Here is a 27057-nt window from a genome sequence, read left to right as displayed (position 1 = left end):
AGATACTTTCTTCTGGTTGGCCAACATGTTTTCACCCATTCTGATAATGAAATTCCATGATTTTTTTCCATGAGGCTCTGAGAACTTCTAAAGAAAACTTGGAATAAAACAAACAACAAATCTTTAAAAGAACTGTCATTCATAAGTATTTCTAGGTGTAAGAAAAAGTTATTCTAATGTTTTTAAGGTTAAGAGACCATCAAGCAAACAACCACACAGCTAAAGAAGTTGAAAGGTCTGACCTAAGATTTTGCTAATATACAAGAAAATTAAATAAAGATGACTGGGGAGAGAGGAAACTAACTTACCAGCTAAAGGAAACATACTGTGTTCTCTTCTTCAATAGTCTCCATTAGACAACTGTCTTCACAGGTTGATTCGACCTTATGAATTAATTTATCAATTCCAGTCACTGTCTGCCTTAGGTATTGATTCTCCCTGTTCACCTTTACATCAGTAAGGTTTACTAAGAGGTTTCTGTTAAAAGTTAAACTATTTGAACTTTGTTGAATTAGGAGTATTTAACTCATTGCCTCTCCCTGATTGTTAGATGCATAGGTCTATAAGACCACATCCTTGATGTTTTTGACAGTAGAAAACCTACATCTTTATTCAGATTTCACAGAAGCTATGAGTAAAACGTTGTTTACTCTCTGCTCTTCTGCACATGTTCAGATGTGATTGCATGAATCCAGTTGGTAAGGGAAAACAGCAAGGAATATAGACACAGGCCCTTGCCAACATCAAGAAAGTTTATGAATTTTTTGTTGTTGTATTTTTCCTGCACTCAATAAGTGTAGTCAAGTACCAAATTCCACATTGCCTATTATCTTTCCACCAGTTTAAGCCTAAGGCTACACTCAATTTTTAACTTGCTTGTGCAAATTTAATTTGCATAGAGAGATTTAGTTCTTCAGTGAGATTAAAATTCCCATCACCTAGGTGCCTTATTAGTTGAAAAGTAATAAGAAAAGAAATTCCCACAGGTGAGGTAACTGAAATTTACACTCCTTGTGACTTATCATCTTGAGAAAAGTTTCTTTTGTGGTTTCAGATTTCTCTGGGCTACAATTTTTTAAACAGGTGTACTGTGGAGATTATGACAAATCTGCAGTTAGAGAATTTAAGATATCTAAGAGAATTGTCACTACCACAAAAGGTGAGAAACACCAAATGCACATTCTCTCCTTTTAAAACAAAACAACTTTTTCTAGTGGAAATCAAACCCTTTAAGTGGCTGTGCTTTAGCAAATACAAAACATTCCTTCACTTTCATTCTTTCTATTCTTCCAGCAATTTTTTTTTTTGGCATACCCCAAGACAAGGGAAAAAATGTAAATATTTCTTCCCAATTTTCAAAAATTAGTAAACCTTTAGAATATTCATTTTTATAAGGAGATCAAAACATTCAACCATATGTGATTACAAAGACAATCAATTTAAATTGAGTTTGAATAGCAACCTTTCTTCTCCCCTTCACTTACACAGTCCTGTTGATCTGCCCACTTTATAGTCCTTTAAATTATTCACATAAAATGTACTAAATTATTCAAGAAAAATGTCCTATGTACTTCACTTATCCAATGTCATTTTCATATTACCGAACTTTTTTTTCCTTTTATTTGAGGGGAGTAAGCTTTCTGTTTATTTTGCCCTATATCTTTTTGTCATAATCACTTATTTTAGTGTGAAGCTGCTCTAAATATAATACATGTAACCAATGAAAATTATTGTGGTAAATATAATGGTTTTATTCTAGTATTAGAGCCTTAGAATATTTGACATTCCTTTTTGAGATGTTACAACAAATACTGATTAAAAAATACACACATGTATGTATGTATGCATATGTGTATATGTTTAATATGTATATATGAAATATACAGTATCTAAAATCAAAAGAAGCAAGTGTCTAGTTTAAAGAATGCCAGAAAACTGTACGAAACTAAATTGTGGAAAGAAAGAGAATTTAGGGTCTCAAAAATTCATCCTCTGTGTATATTTATTTGGGAAGAAGGGGGAACTAAAATTCTACAAATAACTAGTACATTTAAATATGCTATAAGCATTTTTATTTAAAAAAATTTTTTTAACATCTTTATTGGAGTATAATTGCTTTACAATGGTGTGTTTGTTAGTTTCTGCTTTATAACAAAGTGAATCAGCTATAAATATACATATATCCCCATATCTCCTCCCTCTTGCGTCTCCCTGCCACCCTAGATAGCTAGTGGGAAGCAGCTGCATAAGCATTTTTAAAACAGATCAAGTGAGTAGGAATAGAATCAATAGAGAAAGAAAGTTAAATCTGATTATTACCTTTTATATTCACAACAAAAGTCTTCCTTAGAATAAAGTTTGGTATATTCATCATCTTTAAATACATCGCAAAGGGAAACAGCAACTTCTAGGAGTAATGACAGTAAGTGATTCTATCAGTATTTTTGTCACTTCCATTTTCATAAATGGAAATTGAGTATTTTTCTTAGCCATTTTTATATAGGTTATATTTATTGTTTCAAAACTCTGACTTTATCATGTTAAAAAAAATGAAAGAAAAATAGCATTCTTGGATCACTTTCTAGGACTGAATTAAGTTTCTCAGGAAAATTAGTCTTTATGAGTAAGGCTAAGAAATGTCTTTAACCAAATGTCTTTTATCATGGCATTTTATAGTATACCCATTATTATTATTATTATTATTATTATATGAATCTTTTTAAAACTTGCATACTTAGCTAGCTTATTTCAATATCTGGTTCAAAATTAAAATATTTGTAAATATTCAATTGAAAAATAAATAATTACACTTTAAATTATTACCTCTTTGATCTGACAACGTGATCAGTTTAGAAATAAATTATCATTTCAGGCATAAAATAAAGGAAACCCACTACCACATACATGTTAACTGAGTAGTCATTTGAGAAGGATGAATTAACATATTTACTTTAAAATAGAATTTCCTCAGATAAACCAATAAATACATTACTAAAGATTTGTAGACAATAAATTTTAAATAAATTTAAATTTTTTTCTAATAAATTAATGACATTTTAAACAGTCTTAAATTTGTTCTTTCTTTCTCCCTGGTTAATTAAAAATGACCAGAACCACTTTAAATATAACACTGCTATTTCATGTTTTGTGGCATTCTTCTAGATAAACAATATTTGGAATCACCACGAAAATCCAAATTAAAGTGGCAACTTTAATGATATAATATCTTTTAAAACAATTCTGAGGAATTTTCCAAAAGAATTGGGATTAATCTTACTAAGAGTATGAAAAGACTTGCATTTTGTAAAAAGGGAGATCGTATCACATTAACATTGTTTAAGCTGTGAAGAAAGAATATTCTTTATTTGTACTGACTTCTATTGCCAGCACTGCGGCCAATTCAAGAAGTCTAAAATTTTCACTATTTAGCAAATAGTCGAAATTTATCGGTAATCACACTATCAATACGTGATTTTTTTAAATCTAGGAAATTGGATAGTCCTCCACTCAGGCTATTGAACTCCTCTTTCCAAGATTATTTACATGCTGGTAAATTCTTGCAAGTCATAATCCTGTTAAAATATACAGGAAATAAAGATCCATGTTTCTGCAAATTATTATGGTGACAAATGTCTTGATACATTCAACAGTTGATTCATTCATCTTAATATAACTTCTAATGTATATAATCAATTATTAAAATAATAGTAGTTACCATTTTATTGAGTACTTCTTCCATGCCAGGCACTAGGCTAAGTACATTTAATACAACAGTCCTATAATGTATGTACTGTTATTGTCACTTCTATTTACATATGAGGACACAAGGTAAGAGTTTAAGTAACTTGCCCAAGGTCTCGGAGCTATTAAGGTGTGTAGCTACAGTCTGAAAGCATACTTATCTGACTCCAAAGCTCAGGCTCTACTTAACTACTAAACTGACTTTATACATGACAAAATATTTATGTGTTCACCTATGATAAAACAAACAAACAAAAGCTAGCAATGTCTTGGAATTAGAATCTAGATCAAGATTATCAAAGGGCTCACCCATTAAAGAGTTGATCTGCATGAAAATATAACTTTAGGAAAAATGGGAAAGGTACTTGATGGCAAATGATTTTGTTCATTTAACTTTTCCTTACGAGCCAAATTTTCTCAATTTTCTGGGAATAGGATAAACAAATATATGGAGGTCTCATTCCATGTGTTTCTATAATCTTTATTAAAGTACAAACATTATAAATCTGTAAAAAGAACTAAATACTATCATTTGATCCAAATGCCTACCTTCTTATTAGAAAAATGTCTACTCATTCAATAAGTAATTGAATTGGAAAATAGATTTGCTTCATGCTACATCTCATTGAAATTGATGTTGTATAATTGGATAATTTGCACTAAGGACATTAAATGGAACTATGTTTCATTTTTGGGAACTCGTGTGAAAATTAGATCAGAAGTCCCAACTTTACAAATCTCACTTTCTCCTAAAATATGCATTATTCATAAAGATTTCTCCAACAGTAATTTTTACTTAAGCCTTATGTAATGATCTTGACAAATCTGCATATCTGAGGATTATATACAGGAAATATCTCCACTGACAACATAATTTTGGAGTTAACAGTAAAGCTATGATTTCTCCCTTTCAGTAAATCTTCTGGACTGTGGCCTTTGATTATTAGGTTGAACCATATGAAATAGCTGATAATCAATTTTAACCCCAGAATAGCAATTTCATATGGTTCTACTTCATATATTCTGTCTAGGTATTTAGCCAGACTTTCCACTAATATTCAATCCTCTGTATAAATTACTGTGTCAGTAAGAAAAGATTAATTCCAAGTATCTGGGGAATATGCAAACTGGGTGTGCAGAAAAACTTATTTTATGCAGGTGGACATTAATAAATAAGTGGAAATTATCAGAATGTGTGGGCCTCTTAATAATGTAACTTTGACGTGGAGTGAGCAGCAGGTGCTTAAATAAGTAAAGAGAAATGGCTTATTTGAGTTGATAGAGGCATGGCAGACAATATAGAAGGTGTTGTGGTGAGAAGCAGGAAATAAAATGGATCAAAAAAGATGAGTTTTAGTCAACAGAATTATTTGAATCCAAGCTAAGTGCAATATATGGCATCAGCATAAGTAACTGTAATGAAAAGGTAACAAAGGCAATACAAAGACAAGCTGGAAGAAATTAAAGAAAATCACCTATATTTAATTTGATAGATTTCCTCTAAGGTGGAACAGTTTGTCAATAACAACTTGGGTAGACATATTGTGCACTCTATCTCTTCCAATATATGCATGCAGGAATAACATTTGCATGTGTATTATTGTCCTTTATACACAAAGCTATAAAGGACAGGAAGAATATCTTCCCCACTTGCAGGAAGACCAGTTTTCTGAATTCCCTCAGTCAAGTATTCTCTCTAGTAACCACTTCTTAAAGAAAGCACATTGTTGGGGACTTTCCTGATGGTGCAGTGGTTAAGAATCCACTTGGAATGCAGGGGACACGAGTCCAGGAAGATCCCACATGCTGGGGAGCAACCAAGCCCATGTGCCACAACTACTGAGCCTGCGCTCTAGAGAGCGCGTGCCCTAGAGCCCGCACGCGGCAACTACTAAAGCCTGAACGCTCTAGGGCCCACGTGCGGCAACTACTGAGCCCACGTGATGCAACTACTGAATCCTGCGCCCCTCGAGTCCGTGCTCCGCAACAAAAGAAGCCACCATAATGAGAAGCATGCGCACCGCAAGGAAGAGTAGCCCCTGCTCGCTGCAACTAGAGAAAGCCCACGTGCAGCAACGGAGACCCAGTGCAGCCAAAAAATAAATAAAATTAAGAAAAAAGGAAAGCACATTGCTACTGTATCAATGTCTTTACAAATCCGTCAGAATTTTATTGTTTAATTTAAATAAAGTTCGTTAACAGATTTTGGCCTCCCAGATTCTTGTATCTACTAAGCATCTTTCACTTACATTCTCTTCTAAACATAACTCTTAGTCATACATGTTACATATGAGTAACAAATGTCATTTTTAATAGAATCTGGACCCTGCTATTTAAGGAGTCTATGACCAATCTATTTACACTATTTACAAAGTCTTTTGCAAAACAAATAATTGATATTTAATGTTATATATTATCCTGCTATCACATATAATTTTAGTTTTATTTAATGTCAAAATATTTCTTTTTTAAAATATGTATTTTTCCTATATGAATTGCCTTTGTAGATAAAGTTTTACAATATTTATATCACTCCAAGTGAAAGTAAAATGTGACTTTCACTAAGAAAAGAAAAGTTTATTTCGTTCTGGAAAATCATGCTTGACTAGTTCCTTCCCTTTGAAAATAATCAAGGGTAAATCTAGTATTTCTATGCAAATGCTTTTCAATCAGTTCATGTTGAAGAAATTTGTTATTCAGATACAATATGCAGCCCATCTTAGCTTTTGTTAATAATTTTAAAATGAAGAAGCCCTGAGAAACTAACACAACATTGTAAAGCAATTATACCCAATAAAGATGTTAAAAAATAAATAAAATAAAATAGCTGCTTCTGTTAATGATGCAAAAAATAAATAAAGAAGTAGCCCTCATTGGAGCTCAAGAGCCTTTTATATAGTGACTAAAAAAGATATAAATGATTCTTTTTAAAACCCTGTTATTTGTTTTAAGTTCTTCTGAGGTGAATAAGTAACAACTCTATCTATTAAAATCACCTTATTTTAAGCCCAGATGGGATAATGAACTTTAAAAAAAATCATTTGTATGTTTTTTACAAGAAGAATGAAAAAATTTTAAAACTTAAACTAAATATTCCTAAAAGTTAAATATAAGCTATCACAGGCCTTAAATTGAATGATGAACTGAAAGTATTATGATAGGATTACTTTGGTTTTGGTTTTGCAGGTTTTTCAAGTGTTAGTGGATAGCAGCAGAAAGGGTCTTAGTTTTTAAAAGAAAGCTATTGCTGCCTCATATCCTAGATGAAAAACAAATAGGTACATTAATATAATGTTTCTCATAGAGAATCATTTTAATTACAGCAAAGTTATCCATCTCATATCACCTTGTTCAAAACGCTAGACAAAATATATCTATATGTTTATATGTTTGTTTGTTGGTTTATTTCAACATCTTTATTGGAGTATAACTGCTTTACAATGGTGTGTTAGTTTCTGCTTTATAACAAAGTGAATCAGTTATACATATACATATATCCCCATATCTCTTCCCTCTTGCATCTCCCTCCCTCCCACCCTCTCTATCCCACCCCTCTAGGTGGTCAAAAAGCACCGAGCTGATCTCCCTGTGCTATGCAGCTGCTTCCCACTAGCTATCTACTTTACATTTGGTAGTGTATATATGTCCATGCCACTCTCTCACTTTGTCCTATCTTACCCTTCCCCCTTCCCGTATCCTCAAGTCCATTCTCCAGTAGGTCTGCATCTTTATTCCCGTCTTGCCCTTAGGTTCTTCATGACCTTTTTTTGGTTTGTTTTTTAGATTCCATATATATGTTTTAGCATATGGTATTTGTTTTTCTCTTTCTGACTTATTTCACTCTGTATGACAGACTCTAGGTCCATCCACCTCACTACAAATAACTCAATTTCGTTTCTTTTTATGGCTGAGTAATATTCCACTGTATATATGTGCCACATCTCCTTTATCCATTCATCTGTTGATGGACACTTAGGTTGCTTCCATGTCCTGGCTATTGTAAATAGAGCTGCAATGAACACTGGGGAACATGACTCTTTTTGAATTTTGGTTTTCTCAGGGTATATGCCCAGTAGTGGGATTGCTGGGTCATATGGTAGTTCTATTTTTAGTTTTTTAAGGAACCTCCATACTGTTCTCCATAGTGGCTGCATCAATTTACATTCCCACCAACAGTGCAAGAGGGTTCCCTTTTCTCCACACCCTCTCCAGCATTTATTGTTTCTAGATTTTTTGATGATGGCCATTCTGACCGGTGTGAGATGATATCTCATTGTAGTTTTGATTTGCATTTCTCTAATGATTAATGATGTTGAGCATTCTTTCATGTGTTTGTTGCCAATCTGTATATTGTCTTTGGAGAAATGTCTATTTAGATTTTCTGCCCATTTTTGGATTGGGTTGTTTGTTTTTTTGATATTGAGCTGCATGAGCTGTTTGTAAATTTTGGAGATTAATCCTTTGTCAGTTGCTTCATTTGCAAATATTTTCTCCCATTCTGAGGGTTGTCTTTTCTTCTTGTTTATGGTTTCCTTTGCCGTGCAAAAGCTTTTAAGTTTAACTAGGTCTCATTTGTTTATTTTTGTTTTTATTTCCATTTCTCTAGGAGGTGGTTCAAAAAGGATCTTGCTGTGATTTATGCCATAGAGTGTTCTACCAATGTTTTCCTCTAAGAGTTTGATAGTGTCTAGGCTTACATTTAGGTCTTTAATCCATTTTGAGTTTATGTTTGTTTATGGTGTTAGGGAGTGTTCTAATTTCATTCTTTTACATGTAGCTGTCCAGTTTTCCCAGCACCACTTACTGAAGAGGCTGTCTTTTCTCCACGGTATATTCTTGCCTCCTTTATCAAAGATAAGGTGACCATATGTGTGTGGGTTTATCTCTGGGCTTTCTATCCTGTTCCATTGATCTATATTTCTGTTTTTGTGCCAGTACCATACTGTCTTGATTAATGTATCTTTGTATTATAGTCTGAAGTCCAGGAGCCTGATTCCTCCAGCTCCATTTTTCGTTCTCAAGATTGCATTGGCTATTCGGGGTCTTTTGTGTTTCCATACAGATTGTGAAATTTTTTGATCTAGTTCTGTGAAAAATGCCAGTGGTAGTTTGATAAGGATTGCATTGAATCTGTAGATTGCTTTGGGTAGTAGAGTCATTTTCACAATGTTGATTCTTCCAATCCAAGAACATGGTATATCTCTCCATCTATTTGTATCATCATTAATTTCTTTCATCAGTGTCTTATAGTTTTCTGCATACAGGTCTTTTGTCTCCTTAGGTAGGTTTATTCCTAGATATTTTATTCTTTTTGTTGCAATGGTAAATGTGAGTGTTTTCTTAATTTCACTTTCAGATTTTTCATCATTAGTGTATAGGAATGCAAGAGATTTCTGTGCATTAATTTTTTATCTTGCTACTTTACCGAATTCATTGATTAGCTCTAGCAGTTTTCTGGTAGCATCTTTAGGATTCTCTATGTACAGTATCATGTCATCTGCAAACAGTGACAGTTTTACTTCTTCTTTTCCTATTTGGATTCCTTTTATTTCTTTTTCTTCTCTGATTGCTGTGGCTAAAACTTCCAAAACTATGCTGAATAATAGTGGTGAGAGTGGGAAACCTTGTCTTGTTCCTCATCTTAGTGGAAATGGTTTCAGTTTTTCACCATTGGGAACGATGTTGGCTGTGGGTTTGTCATATACGGCCTTTATTATGTTGAGGTAAGTTCCCTCTATGCCTACTTTCTGCAGGGTTTTTATCATAAATGGGTGTTGAATTTTGTCAAAAGCTTTCTCTGCGTTTATTAAGATGATCCTATGTTTTTTCTCCTTCAATTTGTTAATATGGTGTATCACGTTGATTGATTTGCGTATAGTGAAGAATCCTTGCATTCCTGGCATAAAACCCACTTGATCATGGTGTATTGTGCTTTTAATGTGCTGTTGGATTCTGTTTGCTAGTATTTTGTTGAGGATTTTTGCATCTATGTTTATCAGTGGTATTGGCCTGTAGTTTTCTTTCTTTGTGACATCTTTGTCTAGTTTTGGTATCAGGGTGATGGTGGCCTTGTAGAATGAGTTTGGGAGTGTTCCTCCCTCTGCTACATTTTGGAAGAGTTTGAGAAGTATAGGTTCTAGCTCTTCTCTAAATGTTTGATAGAAGTCGCCTGTGAAGCCATGTGGTCCTTGGCTTTTGTTTGTTGGAAGATTTTTAATCACAGTTTCAATTTCAGTGCTTGTGATTGGTCTGTTCATATTTTTGATTTCTTCCTTATATGTTTGTTTTAATCAGGCAACATTTAGATATATAAATCAAAGCTTTATTCTCCTGGGCATATGCTCCTTTATTGCACATCTCCAGACTACTGAGAGCAAGCAAGCGGCTAAATTCAGAGCAGAGGGCAAATATTTGCCTTAAAGAGCCTAAGAACATATTCTTCACTGTAAATTTTGTTTTTATTTTTAGAAAAAGGGATAATTTAAAAACAGGATAATAAAAGGAATTTTCAAACTTTCTTTTTGGCATAGATGCACATATGTAGAAGAATAGAAATAGAAAACAGAGTGGCTTGTAGTAAAATATTTAATCTTTCAACAATTCACTTTATAAAGAAAGGGGGTGAAAATTCAGTGGAAAAAGGAAAAACATAGTAGAAGGAAAAGATAAGAGGGTGGAAAGTGGAAGAGTATGAGTGCTGGGCAAAAACCTTAATGAGGTATCAGGTCAGTCTTTCTACCGTGTGAACTTGGCAACTTTCTCTGACATGGAATGCGGTTGTGCCTGTTACTAAGGGGTCAAAGTGCTGCTAGTGTCTAATAAGTATATACCATTTGTCTAAGCAAGAATATATGGGCATATTTATCCACAAAAGTCTCTCCATACAGAACAGTCACAGACCAGAGGAGACAAAGGGGACGTGACAACTCGGTGAAATGGTGGGACCCTGTGTTGGATCCTTGAACCAAAAAAAAGGACATTAATGAAAAATTTGGTGAAATCCAAATAAAGTCTAGAGTTTAGTTGATAGTAAAAAAAAAAAAAAAGTCTCTCCATAAATACTAATGTCTAATATGTGAATAATATATGTGTATCAAAATTCTATAAATGCACTTGTAATAATACTTAGAAAAATATACAAGTTAGTTATACACCATCTCATCTAGTTTTATAAGGTTATGTGTAACACCTAATTTTAAAAACTTATTTAGAACATATCAGTGTTCAGTGTTTGTGGTCACTTATGAATACAAATGTACAACATTTAAAATATTTAAACCTTCCTATCTTTGAGTTCTGTTCTTCTGAGTGATACAATTTTTTTCATGTCTCATGACTTATTTGCAGTCTTTCAAAAAAAATTTTCAATGGGCATTCATTTTATTTCACAACTAGGAAACTATTTGGGTAGTTATACAGAAATTCATAGTAAATCAAGTGAATGGGAAGAAATCTATCTTCTCTTGTGAATCTTTAAAAACCTTATTAAGTTCATTTATATCACTTATCACACTATATCAAAAAAATTAAGTGTTTGACTCCTCATAACAAAGAACCTAGCACAATGCCTCAATAGAAATGGAATCACTTTCTTAACAGAACCACGTATGTTTATGATTTATTATTTAACTGAAAGATGATAGAAATTTCAGTTGCAGATATTCCTTTTAAAACTCCATCAGAAGTACAATAATTTGTGTCTAAGAGATGATGGGTTTAGTTCAAATCTCTAACTTTGTAGAATATTCTTCTAACATTTCTATCTTAAATTTCCAGGTATCTAAGATATTTTTTCAAAAGAAAATAGTTCAGGAAAATATTACAAAATGTGGAGTAAGTCAGAAATAAGCTAATCAAAGTCTCTGGATAGGAGTAGGGTTTGATTAAGTATTAATTGGTGATATAAGATAAGGAAACTACAATAAGTTGGTCCCAAATATTTATTTTTAAAAATGTTTTGAATATGTATGTAATTGTGATTTGTGTACAATTTCAGATATTCTGTATATTACAGGAAGAAAAAATCCATGTCTGAGTGAAACACCTACCAAACAAGAACTAAATTCTTCAACAACACTGCTATCTGGTGGTAACATATCCTAATATCGAGAAGACAACCTAAGTTCCAAAAAATAGGTCCTTTTCTGTGAACACTAGAATTCTTAAGTAACAAAGTGGCACTGAATATTACTAAGAGAAATACAATTGTTAAGTGTTATTAAATATAAACGTATACTTGTCTATATCTAATTTGAAGGTCACCATGTATTACAAATTTTAAAAGGGGTGTGCGTGTATGTATGTGTACTTGTATTTTAGAAAAGTGATTTTATTTTCTTCAAGATTTTAAAATATCACTATATTTTTTTTTTCTTAGGGCTGTGCCACACGGCTTGTGGGATCTTAGTTCCTGAGCCAAGGATCGAACCCCGGCCCTTGGCAGTGAAAGCGCAGAATCCTAACCACTGGACCGCCAGGGAATTCCCAAAATATCACTATAATTTAAAAATGCATAATGTTTGCCTACTAGAATGAGAATCTACTTAGTCAAAATTCCACCATATTAAGCTTCCTGTTTGTACTTATCAAGCAGAGGCATGTGTGTTCATCTGCATGTTCATCATGTATGTTCTATATTTGCACTGCATTTGCATCACTATTGCATGACAATAATGTTAATTATTTTAAAAATATCAAAGACAAGATATTTTAACTTTTGACTGATCTTTGATCAATAACCTTGACTCACGGTTTTCCATCCTGGCTGATAAGCCCTAAGGATGTGGTTAAAGAATAAGGAATTGCTGTACTGTGTTTGTCTGAAGTAGAAATACAAACTCAGTTATTTCGACAATAGTCTAATGTCTACATAAAAATAAAACAGTTAATTTGAAAAAATCAGTTAAAATAATTCATTGGTTCAACTAGATGTGATACTATACAGATTAATTGTAAGTTCAATTCTCCCTTTGTGGTTCAAGAGAATGTTAGTGATTTAGTTGTTTAATGCTGTGAGACATTTTATTTTTCTAGTATTTATCCTAGAGTTATGTATAAGGATTTCTGAACAGAGACTAGAACTGAAAGCTATTATTTTAACTTCGGATTGTCCAAGCAAATCCATTAAAAATAAAAATTGCTACATGCCTCTAGATCAAACCTGTCAAATTTCTAATACAAATGAAATTAAAATGCAACAATCTTTGATGAGAAAGATCATAAGCCATCTATAATTTTAATTTGCTGAAATTGATTATATAATCTACAACAAAAAATGTGATTATCAAAGGATAAAGTCTAGGTTTTAAATTAGATCAGTAAAGTGTGTGTCCGCATCTTCCAGGCTGTAACTGAATTGTTAATGACAGGTGATTTTATAGATTAAATATTTCTCCTAAGATTAAGAGGTCCAGAAGGAAAAAAAAACCTTAATATTTGCTTTAACTGATGTAGTTTTTTGTTTCCTCAAGGCATGCTATTCTACAGCTGTAATACAATTAATAAAGCTGAGAAATGGATATAATTTGAAACATGTCTAAAGAGAAATAAAAATAAAATATCCATGTACATAGTCATTATTAACGTAGTTAAATGGAATTTCAAAAATGTAGACAATACACAATACTGCTCAATATTCTGTAAAAACCAAAATGGGAAAAGAATTTGAAAAAGAATAGATACATGTATATGTGTAACTGAATCACTCTGCTGTACACCTGAAACTAACATGACATTGTTAATCAACTATACTGCAATATAAAATAAAAAATCTTTAAATGTAGACAAAAATAAACTTCTATTTGTCATTGTAGTTAAGTCTGGGCTGTGAAGTAAAAAATATCTAAAGATTCCTGAGTTAGTCGTTTACTATATGTTTAACTTTGGGCAAGTCTCAATTTCCATATTTATAACATGGAGATAGAATACTTCCTACCTCACAGGGGTACAGATGTAGATGTCTAAGATAAAGGCTACTAAATAACAGAGGAGGCTTCTGATTATGTTGGGCCAAAATAATCAGAAGCCTCCTCTGTTATTTAAGTGTGTATACATATATATATATCTATATGTATATATATACATGTAGTGATTATCAAGTGTGCAAACTATATATATATAGTGCAAAAATATATGTAGTGATTATCAAGTGTGCAAAAAATAATAGTTGTGAATAGATGTGCATTTATATTGTAACCATCATTTTCGGTTAAATGACTATGGACTTTTCAGTTATTATAATCTTGTTAGTTTTGAGAATCAGCTTATCAAGTAAGCCTTTTCTAGAAGAGCTAAGAAAATTTTTGTCCCCTTTTAGTCGTTTAACAGTTTCCAACTTTACCTGTTTGTCTTTAGTAGCTTCTGAAAGGAGAAGATTCTTCTATGCTGACTTTTTCACCACATAGCTAATATTTTAAAATTTATCTGTATAATAGTTCAAAACAATCATGCTATTAAAAAAAAACACTACACCTAGAAATATTCTCTGGAAATCAAATTAAGTTCAAATTATTTCTTAAAAGAATTTATGCTATGCAGAAAAAATACATGGCTCTGCTAAAAAGAAAAAAAATTGTAGACCAATAACTGGAAGATAAAATGCTGTTGTTTGTTCATAATGAAAACTCCTTAAATTTTGAAAGAAAAAACATATAATCTTAGTTATGTAAAATAAATCTTCATTCAAACAAGTATAACTCGAGCAAAATATGACTGAGGTTTTTGGCTTTTAAACCATTTCCTTACATTTAACCAAAAGTCGTTAATTTATATTTTGAAAAACAACATGACCTTTGAAGGTGTGTTTGCTAAGCAAAAGTTTACAACTCCACTCCATTAATCTATTAAAAGCCTAACGTGTTAGACATTTTTAACAGGAGAGCAAACACCTTTAAAATAAACGGGGAAAATATTTAATTTTCTGTAAATAAGCAAAACATAAGTTTAATAAATTGGATCTTTCATAGTGTTTATGGAACTTTAAAACTTTAATGTATTTTGGGGTCCTAGGTAACAGGGACATGCTATTAAAATTAAGATGACTACAGAACTGTTTTTATAGTATTTTTCAAAACAAAATTCTTAGATTCAAGACAGATCTATGTTGTGATACAGCAGAGTATTATAGTGAAATTTCAGTCAACTTTAAATTGCATGTAGACGATATATCTAATATTCAAGTTAGTAACTTATTTGAAATATGTAATATTGCCTTATAAAATGTAGGTTTTTTTCATAAAATCTGTCAATGAGTTAACATCTTTAATTTGTTCAAAAAAAAATCACCACCTTTGCTACTTAATACACTCTTGTTTGATATTTACTATTCAAATCTATAACCCAAATTAGTTGTAGCACTTTGGAACATTTCAGGCTATATGATCATTACACATCTAATTTTGCGTTATTTATGTAAACTCTTTTACCATGGTAAAAGATGTAATATTGTATGATGTAGTGAAAAGCACACTGACCAGAGAGAGATAAATTCTATTCCAGACTGTCACTAACTAGCTTTTGTGACCTTGGGCAAGTCACTTCAAAAGAAATGGAACCTTCTGGAAAACAACAAATCTTAAGTAGGTCTAACTGATCACACTTAAACAGTATTTGTGTTTTATTAAGTTACTTTAGAAAAATTGCAAGTTATACACAAAGACCAAAAATCCCAAAGGATGACCTTCCTAAGCAAAAAACAAACAAACAAAAACACAATAAACTACAGATTCAGGGATATTCCATAATGTCTACGAGCATGCGTTTCACTAAAATGTCCCTCTTTCTCTAGTTGGAGGCACTAATAATGAGAACAGAAGGAAAATCCTAACAGTGAACAAATTAAGTATATTTTCATCAAAACAGTGCTAGTTATGAGTTACCTCAGCATACTGCTAGTTCTGTCAAGCTTGAGTATCTATTTCATAACCTTTGCATTGTTGTCTGCAGAGAAATGTTAACCCTAACACAGAGTACATGTCTAAGAGACATCTCCTTTCTCTTCCTTCCTTTATTAAAAATTTTAAATCATTGCATAATTCCCAGGATAAGTTATCTACAACCAGTGACCCAGTCTATTTAGCATAGTGAAAAGCTCATGGAATTTGAAGCTACTCCTAATTCGGTGGTCTTAGGCAAGCCATTTAGCTAATTCTGGACTAGGTTGATTCTTCATTTGAAAAGAACAAAGAAAGACAAGGAGGATAAAAATGTCTGCACCACCGAACTCACAGGATTGTTTGGAGTGTTAGATGATTATATGTGAAGTCTTTTGTCAGGAGAAATTCACCAACAAATATCAATTTTATGTAGAGGAACTGTAGTTTTTAAGGAAACATTACAATAAGGATAGTGTTTGTCTTTTATATTCAGTAGCACTATGGCAGAATATGTGTCATCGTTTATATTTTTAAGTCTACTAATTATCTCATGAGATTCATTAAAGAAACTAAACAGAGCTTGCTTCTCTGACAACAAAAGATATTTTTGTAATACCTTCTACTAATCTAGTTCTTCCAAGGGAAAACGAAGTGTGAACTCCCAGTGGGTAAAACTATTCACCCCACGTGGTTAACTACTATTACAAAAATCTATCTTACAGAAATGCTTGAATGTAATTCAAATAAATGAGAAACCTGAAACCTCCCAAAGTTTCAGGTTGCAAGGATTGCCAGGACTTAGAGCAATACACCTTAGATTGTGATTTAACATTCTATATCTAAGCCAAGCCATAGCAATAATAGATTTTCCTTTTTTTCTTCCAAACACTCTCCCTCCAGACCTATTCTCACAAATATTTTTATCTTCACAGAGAAAGAAAACTCTTAGGAACTTGGCTCTTGTGGCCGGAACCTGTTTTAAATTGGAACCAAATCCTCAATTTTTTCCTAAAAAGCCTTATCAGATTTATCCATCCTAGTACTCTTCTCTTGTTCAATATGATCACATCTTTATTCCTAGCCCACTATGACTATTGTGTCATTGCATATTTATATGTTTGAAATTACTAAGGCCAGTGATATTATTCTAATTGTGCCGAATACAATTCAATGAGTGCTCATCACAACTTTCTAATACAAATCCAAAACTCCTGAAAGATTAAACATAATAAATACATTGTTAATTGTTCCTTTGATGTATAGTCTTAATCATATTTGAACGTAAAATTTTAGTACACACACTGGCTGATGGAATGAATATTGTCCGAGGGATCATGCTGTCTTTGACATTCAATAGATATGTGAACTTAAGGAAAAAAAAAAAGAAACTTGTCTATGTGGCTTTCCTCATATGTCAAAATGGTCTAGTACTTGTTTCACAGGACTGTTGTGAGATTCAGAGGAGATAAAACCTGTAAAATCCTAAAGTGCAAAGAAAACAGTTTTAAAATGATAATGTAGTCATTCACATAGTTAAAAACCTGGTAGTAGTGCCTTTCATACTTACTGAGAGGTACTATTTCAGGTAATTACTTTAGATTTAATGCAGAGACTCATGATGAATCTACTTTGTTTTCGGGATTTTTTCCCCAAAAAACTCAGTTGTTTCAGTTACTGGCAAAGCATGTTCTTAAGTGATTTAGCTGCTATCATTAGTGTATGATATAAAGAAGATATAAAGTGTAAGGACATTTTCAAAGGAAATATTAAACATTATGTTCTCAGAATGTCTTCCATTTCTTTGAAAGATGATGCTTCCTTGAGTTGTCAATCTCCATCCCGGAACCTAACCTTAACTTGGAATTCTAGTTTTATTCCAGTGAATATAATCCACCCATTTCCTTAGTAATGCTATTACTTACTTTTGCAATCCTATCATATTATTAGTAATTATAAGTACTTCAACATTTAATGTACATTATATGATATTATCTACTGGCTGATTGTGTTCAATCTTCACTGACACCTATTTTAAATCTTTACTAAAATTATATGACTTATAATTAAAATTCTGTCCAGTTAAACAATATTTTCCTCTAACTAAAAAATCTCATTCTATTAAGATGTATCCATATTGTCTCTGAAACAGGAAAAGGGAGAACTGACCTAAAGTTATACAGCCAGATTTGATTACTCTAATTCACAACATTGTTTAATATTTTTAGCATCTCTAATATTTGTTAGGTTAGTCCAAGAAATTATCTCATATTTTTTCTTCCAGTTGTTATGATCCTGAAATAGTCTGGTGCTTTACATCATATTCAATTCTATATAATTTTTGAGTTTTAGTACCATTGTAAATTAACTCAATTTTTTCTCATTCTGTCTCAAGTCTTGACCAGTGTATTTTCATAGAAATAGTATCTCTACTTTCTATAGAGCGAGTTTCCATCTCTAGCCTTTGAAAATAGGAATCTAAGAGCTCTGTTATTTTTCACCTGTTTTTTTTTGTTGTTGTTGTTGTTGTTCTGTTTTTTGTATTTCTTCTCCTCTGTCTATTCTGGAGTTTCCCCCTTAAAAAAAGATATATGGTATTTTGCTTGCTATACATGCTTCCTCAGGCACATAGAAACAGTCAATGCTTAACATTATTAAATAATGTTAAGAGTAATGAAATCCAAGGCATTTTGGCAGACACACGTTCATTTAGCACTTACAAAAACCATTTCAATCCAATTGGCCCTTTAGTTCACTGGGATCCTCAAGTTGCCACCAAACAAGCTCTGCTTTTGTTATTAAAGTATCAGAGCTTAGAAAAGACTAATAGAGTTTCACTGGGAAGGCGGTAGCTGCTGAATCCCAATGCCACAATTAAAACATGAATCTCAGCTTTGAAGTGACAACTTTTTCAGTCGTTTCCCTAACCCTGCCAGATCCACAGTTGTGCCTCCTAACAAACACAGTTTAAACACTTACAACTTGACTTATTTCAATAGCTCCTTTCAATGTTGTTTGTTTTAATTTGACACTGGTTCCATACCAAGATGTATTGCACATAAAGAAATGGAACTACGAAGATTTCCTAAACGGATTATGAATGAAAAGTTCACTTAGATTAAATGGCTATTAGGCTGTAGTCTATGATAAAAATCTAAGTGTAAAGAAAGTAGCTAGGCACCATGTCTAATTTACTAAATGTCTAATTTACCATTTGTTCCTGCTTTGAGGGGAGTTTTAGGGGATAGCAAATATAAAATAACCTCTACCAAGTCTCTTTCATTGTTGTTGTTTTTGTTGCCCTAAAAAATGTCAGATATTAAAAAGAAAATAAAAATAATGTCTTCGAACTAGGTAAATGAAAATTTAATTGGTCATTTTACTCTGATATCTGAATAATTAACTGATATGTTCATTTTCAATATGTCACAAATGAATATCTTCAAAGATCTATACCATATTAAACTCAGAATTTTGGGATCTCGTTGGAAAAGTTTTTAAAATATTGGTAAGCTATTGACACTGCGTGGTCAATGGTTTTCTTTTTGAAATGGTATAAATATATACATAGTCCTTATAAAATAGATTTGACTACAAAATGAGCAAGCAACTGTTTTTTATTCTGAGCTACAGTTTCAACTGATATAGTTACATCAAAGGTTAAGATCAATTTTAATACCCAAATGTAATGATTGTATATCATCTTTAATTTTTAAATATTCCACCCCTTGCAAAACAGCTACAGTGAATCTTTTTTTAAAAATCTGTTACCGGACTTCCCTGGTGGCGCAGTGGTTAAGAATCCACCTGCTAATGCAGGGGACACAGGTTTGATCCCTGGTCCGGGAAGATCTCACATGCCGCGGAGCAACTAAGTCCGTGCACCACAACTACTGAGCCTGCGCTCTAGGGCCCGCGAGCCACAACTACTGAGCCCATGCACAGCAACTACTGAAGCCCGCACCCTCTAGGGCCCGCATGCCGCAACTACTGAGGCAACGTGCTGCAACTACTGAAGCCCGTATGCTTAGAGCCCATGCTCTGCAATAAGAGAAGCCACGACAATGAGAAGCCCACGCACCGCAACGAAGAGTAGCCCCCGCTCGCTGCAACTAGAGAAAGCCCGCGCGCAGCAAGGAAGACCCAATGCAGCCAAAAAAAAAAATAAAAATCTGTTACCTTTTGCTTACTTCACCTTTTCATGCTTGTTTACCAGACTAAGAATTAACCCTTTGTTTTCAGTGTGGTTTGAGAGTCAGCAGCATCTACATCCCCAGGGAACTTGTTAGAAATGCAGAATTTCAGGCCCCAGCTAGAATCTACTGAATCAGGATCTGCATCTTAACGGGGTTCCCCAGATGAACGGTATGCACATTAAAGTTTGAGAAGCACAGGAATAGAACATAACTTCATAGAAACTGGAGTTTAAAATAACAAGCCATCAGCAGTGATGGTGATTAATTAGAAGTCGTGTATTGGCTCTATTTCTCAAATGTTTAGATTCTGTTACAGCTACACTGCTATATAATTTTTTAGCATTGGCCTTATATTCCCATAACTGTTTACTCTTGTATGCAATTCGAAGGCATTCAGAAGCCATATGATATTTAATGGATTCAAACTCCCTTCTTCAAATATTCCTTCTTTGCACATTCACTTTACAAAATGGCCAGCATATATTGTAAGTGTTTTATCTCACGGATGTTAAAACCGAGTTCATGAGCTAAGAAAAGTTGCAGGACAAGGGATGTTGTAAGAAATGTGGAGCCTGACTGAAGGCTAAAATAACAGTCTTAAACTGAGCAATTTTTTTCCTGGTGTAAGCAGAAAAAACAATGAAATCCTGCCTGATGACGATAGAGCAAATTCTCCATGTAAAAGTTTTATTCTGTTTGTGTGTTTTTTGTGTATGTTTATTACCCATTCTTAAGCCTCTTTTTAAAAAAAATTAATGTATTCCCATGTTTTTTTGAAGATATTTGATCCTAGTGAAACTAGCAAACAAGTATCAAATAACAGTTAAGGTATTCCAAATATACAATATGAGAAGTGAGAGAGAAGCCAGCCTAGGCAGTTTCAAAAAGGTTGCATATTTCACACTAAACTGAAAGCCAGGCCCTATCACCTAACACTCTGGCAGTGTTCTTCTCTACTTGATTTCTTTTTTGTCCCCTTCTTTCCCCTCAGCCACAAAGTAAAATAAAGCAGTCTAAGGTTATGCAGGGGAGAAAGGTAAGCTTTGCTTTGGCACATTTTGCCCACATTTACCTGACCCATACTCCCTTACACATACAACCCCCGACATGAGCAATAAGATCATGCAACAAGCAGACCAAAGTTTAGAAAATTCACTTAAAGTCTTTCCCAAATTATATTTAAACCTTAAGGAAAATGTACATTAAAATCCTTAGGTAAATATGTATTTATAAAAACAAAACCATCCTTTGGGGTAGGTACATTTCTTGCTATCTTAAGTAAATGGGCTTTTCAAGTCCTTTTTAAAGAGTTAAAATATTTACATACTTTAATGCATCGATGCTTCAGTCTATTCACTCTACCTTCATGTCAAGACTACATTTTGCATGTTTTATAACATCATATAAACATGCAAAATGAACAATAGACGTGTTTTTTATAATCTAAGTTCAATACAAAGTGTGGAAAACATAGCATTTTCTATATCTAAGTCAGATTGGGAAATGGTCCAGCTTAATAAAGCCAAAGAAATAAACAAACAAGTCCCGGATATATTTAACTTTCTGATAAGTTACAAAACTATTCCTGCATTTGAGCAAAGGAGGGAACAGGCAAGGTTGTAGAGTAAATTAAATAATGTTATCACCCAATACCTTACATGAGCTCCTGTTAACACTCATTTCACATCTCTGAGACAGTTTTCTTATCTGTAAAATTAAGGGGTTGGACTAAATGATCTTTCTGGTCCCTTCCACTTCCAGAGTTTATGAAACTTGGACCATTCTTGGTATATTATAATGTACCACCTGGCACTCGATATTTGTTAAATTTAATCTAATGTGACTATATATTACTTTTTTGTTGTTGTTGCTTATTGTTTTTGCCCAATCAGAATATAAGCTTCTCAAAGGAGATACTGCCTTAAATTTCTTTAAGGACCCCCTTTCTCAACCCAGTCCAACCACCACATTTAAAGTACTGTAATGCTGGACCAGCAATAGGTTTTTAGATATTGAGGGCTAATGAATCAATGCGTTGAAACTGGAAATACCTGCAGAGCCAAGGGACAAGGCAAGAATACATGGTAGAGCTTTCTGTAAAACATCATATAAATTTTTTTCATTGGAAAGGGCCTTGAAATAATGTAAAACTTCTTCATTTTACTTTTGGGAAAACTGTATTCCAGGGAGATGAAGTTATTTGCTCAAGATCACTCTCTGGATACTAATAAAATATAAATCATAAAATACCTTGTGTCCACACAATTTAAATAAACCTCTGCTCTCATTTCCTGTACCCAAAACCACAGGAAAAAGGAGTTTATAATCCTGAAGACAACAGAAAATGATTTGCATATTGGGAGCTTAATGTCCTTTGGTTGATATGATACAAACCTACACACAATTGATTCCCAAAGATATTTTGCTTCAAAGATGGCATATCAGAAGAAAATCAGTATTTACAAATCATTGTCAAAAATTCTCTAAAACAAATCATATACAAAATATAGATGTCCTAAAAGAAAAACGAATTAGGCAGTAACACTAAATATGTGCCACATTAAGTAAACTTAAAGTTTATGGAGTGTCATTATGATGGGTCATAATTTGAATTATTCTTATAAATAAAACAGAGGAAGTGTATGAGCATATATGAGCATGTACTGCTAAATTTCAATAGTCTTACTATTTTATTATATAATATTTACAGGGTTAGTAAGAGGAGGAGAATATGACACAAGTAAACAGTTAAAAGATAGACTTATTTAGATATATTTGAATATACTTGTCTTTGAAATTTTTATTTTTTAATCCAAGAAGGATTCTTTTTTGTTTTCGTTTTTTTTTTTTTTTTATATTCAGAACTTTGAGGAAGTATACTCAAAGATATGCAAGGCAAGGCAGGTGTTGGGAAAAGCCCTGGTTTGGAAGCCAAAAGTCCTGTATAGGCTTCCCCTATTACTAACTGGAAAGCCTTAGAGATAGGATTTCACCTGTCTGACCTTCAGTTTCCCCATTGAAAAAATAGGTACAACCATGCTTTCTTTTTCTATTCAAAGTTTTTTATGAGACTAAAATATTTACTTTTAAAATTATATAAAATATAGGATACTGCATAAATTAAACTAGGAGAATGAATTGAAACAAGAGGGTGGCAGAAAATGTAATGTTCTGTTTTCATTTCATATGATGACAATAAATGAATTGTAAAAATCAGTACAATCTTGATTTGCATTCTAATCACTTGAAGATTTAAAAAGAAATGAATTTTCATATAGTTTAATTAAAATCCATCAGGAAATTAGTTTTATTGTCATGCTAAAGGATATGTAAGATTAATATAGTTTTTATTGAGAGAGAAAAATCCTCTCCTAGAATTTATTCTCTTCTTTCTTTTGCCTTTCCTCTTTTTGTTTTCCCAAATCTACATATTCAAGATGAGCAGATTAGGTAGAAAAAATCATTCTTTCAGATCTGGGCTGGAAATGACAACTATAGCCATTGTCACCCTTAGATTCAAAATTTATTATACTGATTTGATACTTAACACATTAAAGTCAATTAAAAGGGCAGTTTAAAATCCTTGATCAGTTGAGGATGTTTAGAGTGTAAAAGATAATAGAAGCATTTATGATTTCTGCCAAGTCACTCTTCTAATTCAAAAACCGTAATTGAAAAAGACTCTTTATCCAATTTATTTTTACTGTTTGATAATGAGAATGCAGTCTTTCTACAGATGTAACCAAATCTCAAGACACTTTTCACCCTAAAATAGCTTTCTCCATGTGATAAACCTGTGTTTTACAATTAATGTTGCACAGAGCATAAATATTGAGGGACCATGACATACAAGTTATTTGATGTTTTCTCTTAACAAAAGATGAACACATTTTGGGGATGATGCCTTCGACATGAACTTCTATTGAAAAATGACACCTTTTCAAATAGGATTAGATTAATTTAAACAATGCAAGCCAGTCTGGAATATCAAGGCATCTTACCTAGTTTTCTTCATTCTGGATACTGAATGATCAATAAAGTCTTCAGATAATAGAACTCTGCTCAGACAATGACATGTAATTTGGAATGTTATAGTCAATCCAATTAAATGTACTTATAAATTTTATTTTTCACAAAGGTAAAATTTACATATGTCATTGATGAAAGAATGTATCATCTATTTTTATGGCATACTCTTTCTTACCTCTCCAATTCCCAGTGATGCTGAGCCAACCTCAGTGCATGTGGAGATATGGACAATTTGAGAATTGCCCATTTCCCATACACACAAAAATAACTTTCTAGGAATGCAGTAAAAAGCACGGGTTCCTTTGCCTCTGAAGATTGGCATAGTAACTGTGTATGTTCGTATGAACATGCTTTGACAAAGGCCTTAAAGTCCTTTGTGTGTGTGTGTGTGTGTGTGTGTGTGTTAGGAGAGATCTGTCTGAGGCGGACACCCTCTCAAAATATTTAAATTTGAGCCACTATGACAATTCCACAAAGCAAAAAGGAGGGGGAATAAAAATGAGAAAGAAACTTTCACTGAAAACATAGAAATAATGACCCATGGGAAGAGGACACACCAGAAAGAATGGGATGCAGATAAACAGTTTCAGGAGTGTGTGGTGAGAAATTCAGAAAAGTTGAAAATACTCCTCAAAGTACAATATTTAAATCCCTAGCTGTAACCAAAGGAAAACAGATATTTGCAGGCATGATAAAAAATATAAGAAATCCAAGGAATTCCACTATAAATCTTGTTTGAAATAAAACAGCAAAAGACACACACAGACGGCAAGAAATCTTCTGGTGAGGAAAATTTGACAAATCTGTAAGTTTATAGTAGAGGTTCCATGGTTCCTTTTCTTAAAAAAAACATCTTTGAGGTCACTGAAGGGGAAGAGAGTCCAAGGTAGCTAGTGGGAAGAAAGAAGTAAAATGGGGATGAGTGGAGAAATTACCTAGGTGTAGGTAATGCGGGGAAGAAGCAGCGAGGGGAGACTGACGGGAGAAGGAAAAATAATAGAGATAGAGGTGTTTGCTAGGGCCTCAAGAGGAGGAAAAAGCCAAGATTAAGGGACTCTGATGGTTGGTAGATAAAGAGCTGAAGTGGGTAAGGATGGGAGAGATGATATAGGGCACGGAGATGATGCAGGGAGGTGTGTGGAAAATGGAGTGCGTGGGCATAAGTGTGCTTGCAAGTGGCTGAAGGAGTTTACTCTGATGGTGGAAGATGGGGAATTTGGAAGGTTGGGTGTGAAAGGTGAGATGAGCCTAAAGATAAAACTATAGAGATGATTATGACTAAAGAGAAATTCTCTTTTCGAAAATGCCGTTCCTTTCTTTCTTAGTTTTACTGATTTACCTTAGGCCCTCTTCATTCATTTGTCCTCTTTTCTGGATGTTACAGTATCTTCTCTACTTATTTGCCTCAACTCTCTATTCCAATGCATTAGTTTATTCAAACACACATTTAAAGACAACAACAAAAATGTTTCTATTGTGTGCCACCTACTGCCTAATTTTCTCACCCTGTTTTGTTGTTGTTGTTTTTAACATATCTGCTTTAAAAATCTTCAAAGTGGACTATGCCTACAAAATACACACACAAACCCCCTAACTCCACAGTGGGACATCAAGCCCCACCCCCACCCACCCTTTCCTTACTTAAGTCTGTGTCAGGCTCTTCCAGGTCTACCTCCTGGCTAGCCACTGCCTACAAATGCCTATTTTTCAAAGCCAGAGAGACACCTTCTTTATGAATCTTTTTTCAACCTCTTAGCAAAAATTAATTCCTCCCTCCATTATGTTCAATTAGAGCATTAATCACATTGTATCATAAATTTGTCAGAGTCTCCTGGCTCACAGAAGCCGGAGCTACCTTTTCACATTCTCTTTTGCATTCTTGTAGCCTAGTACATTGTCTGGCACAGTAGGAGAGTAATTAATGTTTGCAGATTCTTTGGTGAATAAATAAACAGATGACCCTCCTTTAAAATACGTGAAGCAAGATTATTGGAGAAAATTAGATTTCAAAATTTCATCTCCTGAATAATTCCCCTTGCTACTAGTAGAAAATGTGGCAGCCATACATATTTTGTCAATTTAACTTAAACCAGTGGTTTATATAAAGTCTCCTTGTCCGCACGCCTCCTCTCTCTTCGCCAAGAACCTTGTAAATCCTGACTAAAGGCTGTTGTGGACTGCTTGCACAGAGAAAAGGAGAATTTTCTGCTTTCTAAATCCCTTACCAGATTTCTTCCTGCCACCAGCAGTCTGGAAGCTCTCTATCAGGAATTTCTATCTTTCAAAGAACATAAAGTTTTGAATACAAAGAGAAGAAATAATGTGAAAACTGCAATTCCTTCTGCCAGGCCTCCCAGTTGCCAAAACCCAACATTGCTTGGGCATCCATCAGAATCGCATTCAGGTGATTAAAAAAAAAAAAGTCTCCTTTCAAACCTTAGCAAATGATTGAACTCTAAAAAATGAATGCGCTTTTATGCTTGGTCTGAGTTTCCTTCCCATTCCTGTATTTCAAACGCATAGCAACTCTAAGTTTGCTGCTTTTGCTGATATAACATGTAAGGGAAGCCTTCCATCCAAGGGAAGAAAACAAAACCCCAGATTTACAAAACGGAAGAATTCTTTGTTCCTGCTCCCTTTCCCCCAAATCTCCTACCTGCCTCCAAACCAAATTACAGTCAGTAGGTAAGCAGTTTGTTGCGATCCTCTCTGAAGATAATTTCCTTGGGAAGGAAACTCAGTTCCGAGGCTCAGACGCCTCCACACACGCTGCCTCCGTCCCCTCCCTCTTGCCCTGTGCAACCTTCTCCAACTGCGCGCTGCGGTCCTTCTCCCAGAGCTAAAGAAAAAAATTGTCCGCAATCAGGGAAAACGGATTAGCCTCTAATTCGGGGAAGCAGGGGGTTGCTCCCTTAAAGGGAGAAGTGCAAACTCAGAAAGGAAGCCGCAGCGGGCTTCCGTCTTGTAAAATCCCGTTTCTGAATCTTCCCAATTTGGCGCGCCGGTCTCTAGAAGTGACTGCGCAGCCTTATAATAAAGAGGACGGTGGCCTGCCCCTGCGGCAGCAGCTCCTAGAGCCTTTCGTAACTTCCAATTTTCAGTCCCTTCTCTCACTTAAGGGGACTCTCCACCCTGTGCCAGCGCCTCCAATCGTCCCCCTCCCACACTTCACCATTTCACTGGGAAGACGACCCTCTTCGCCCTCTAGGGAGCTTGCTCTG

The 27057-nt window shown here is 33.8% G+C and overlaps 1 protein-coding gene across 1 annotated transcript in view; it reads right to left on the bottom strand.

The window, feature by feature from the left end:
* Positions 1-25458, bottom strand: part of LOC309653022 (protocadherin-11 X-linked-like) — a 548071-nt gene extending 522613 nt beyond the window's left edge. Inside the window, exon 1 of the mRNA XM_082447359.1 lies at positions 2320-25458. Within this exon, the coding sequence (XP_082303485.1) occupies positions 2320-2386 (67 nt within the window). The 5' untranslated portion in view covers positions 2387-25458. The remainder of the gene's footprint in view (positions 1-2319) is intronic.
* Between the last annotated feature and the right edge of the window lie 1599 nt (positions 25459-27057).

This window comes from Balaenoptera physalus, assembly GCF_965194825.1.
Source record: "Balaenoptera physalus genome assembly, chromosome: X".
Lineage (NCBI taxonomy): Eukaryota > Metazoa > Chordata > Mammalia > Artiodactyla > Balaenopteridae > Balaenoptera > Balaenoptera physalus.
Note: the sequence above shows the minus strand (reverse complement) of the source record. Positions and strands in the feature narration are given on the sequence as shown.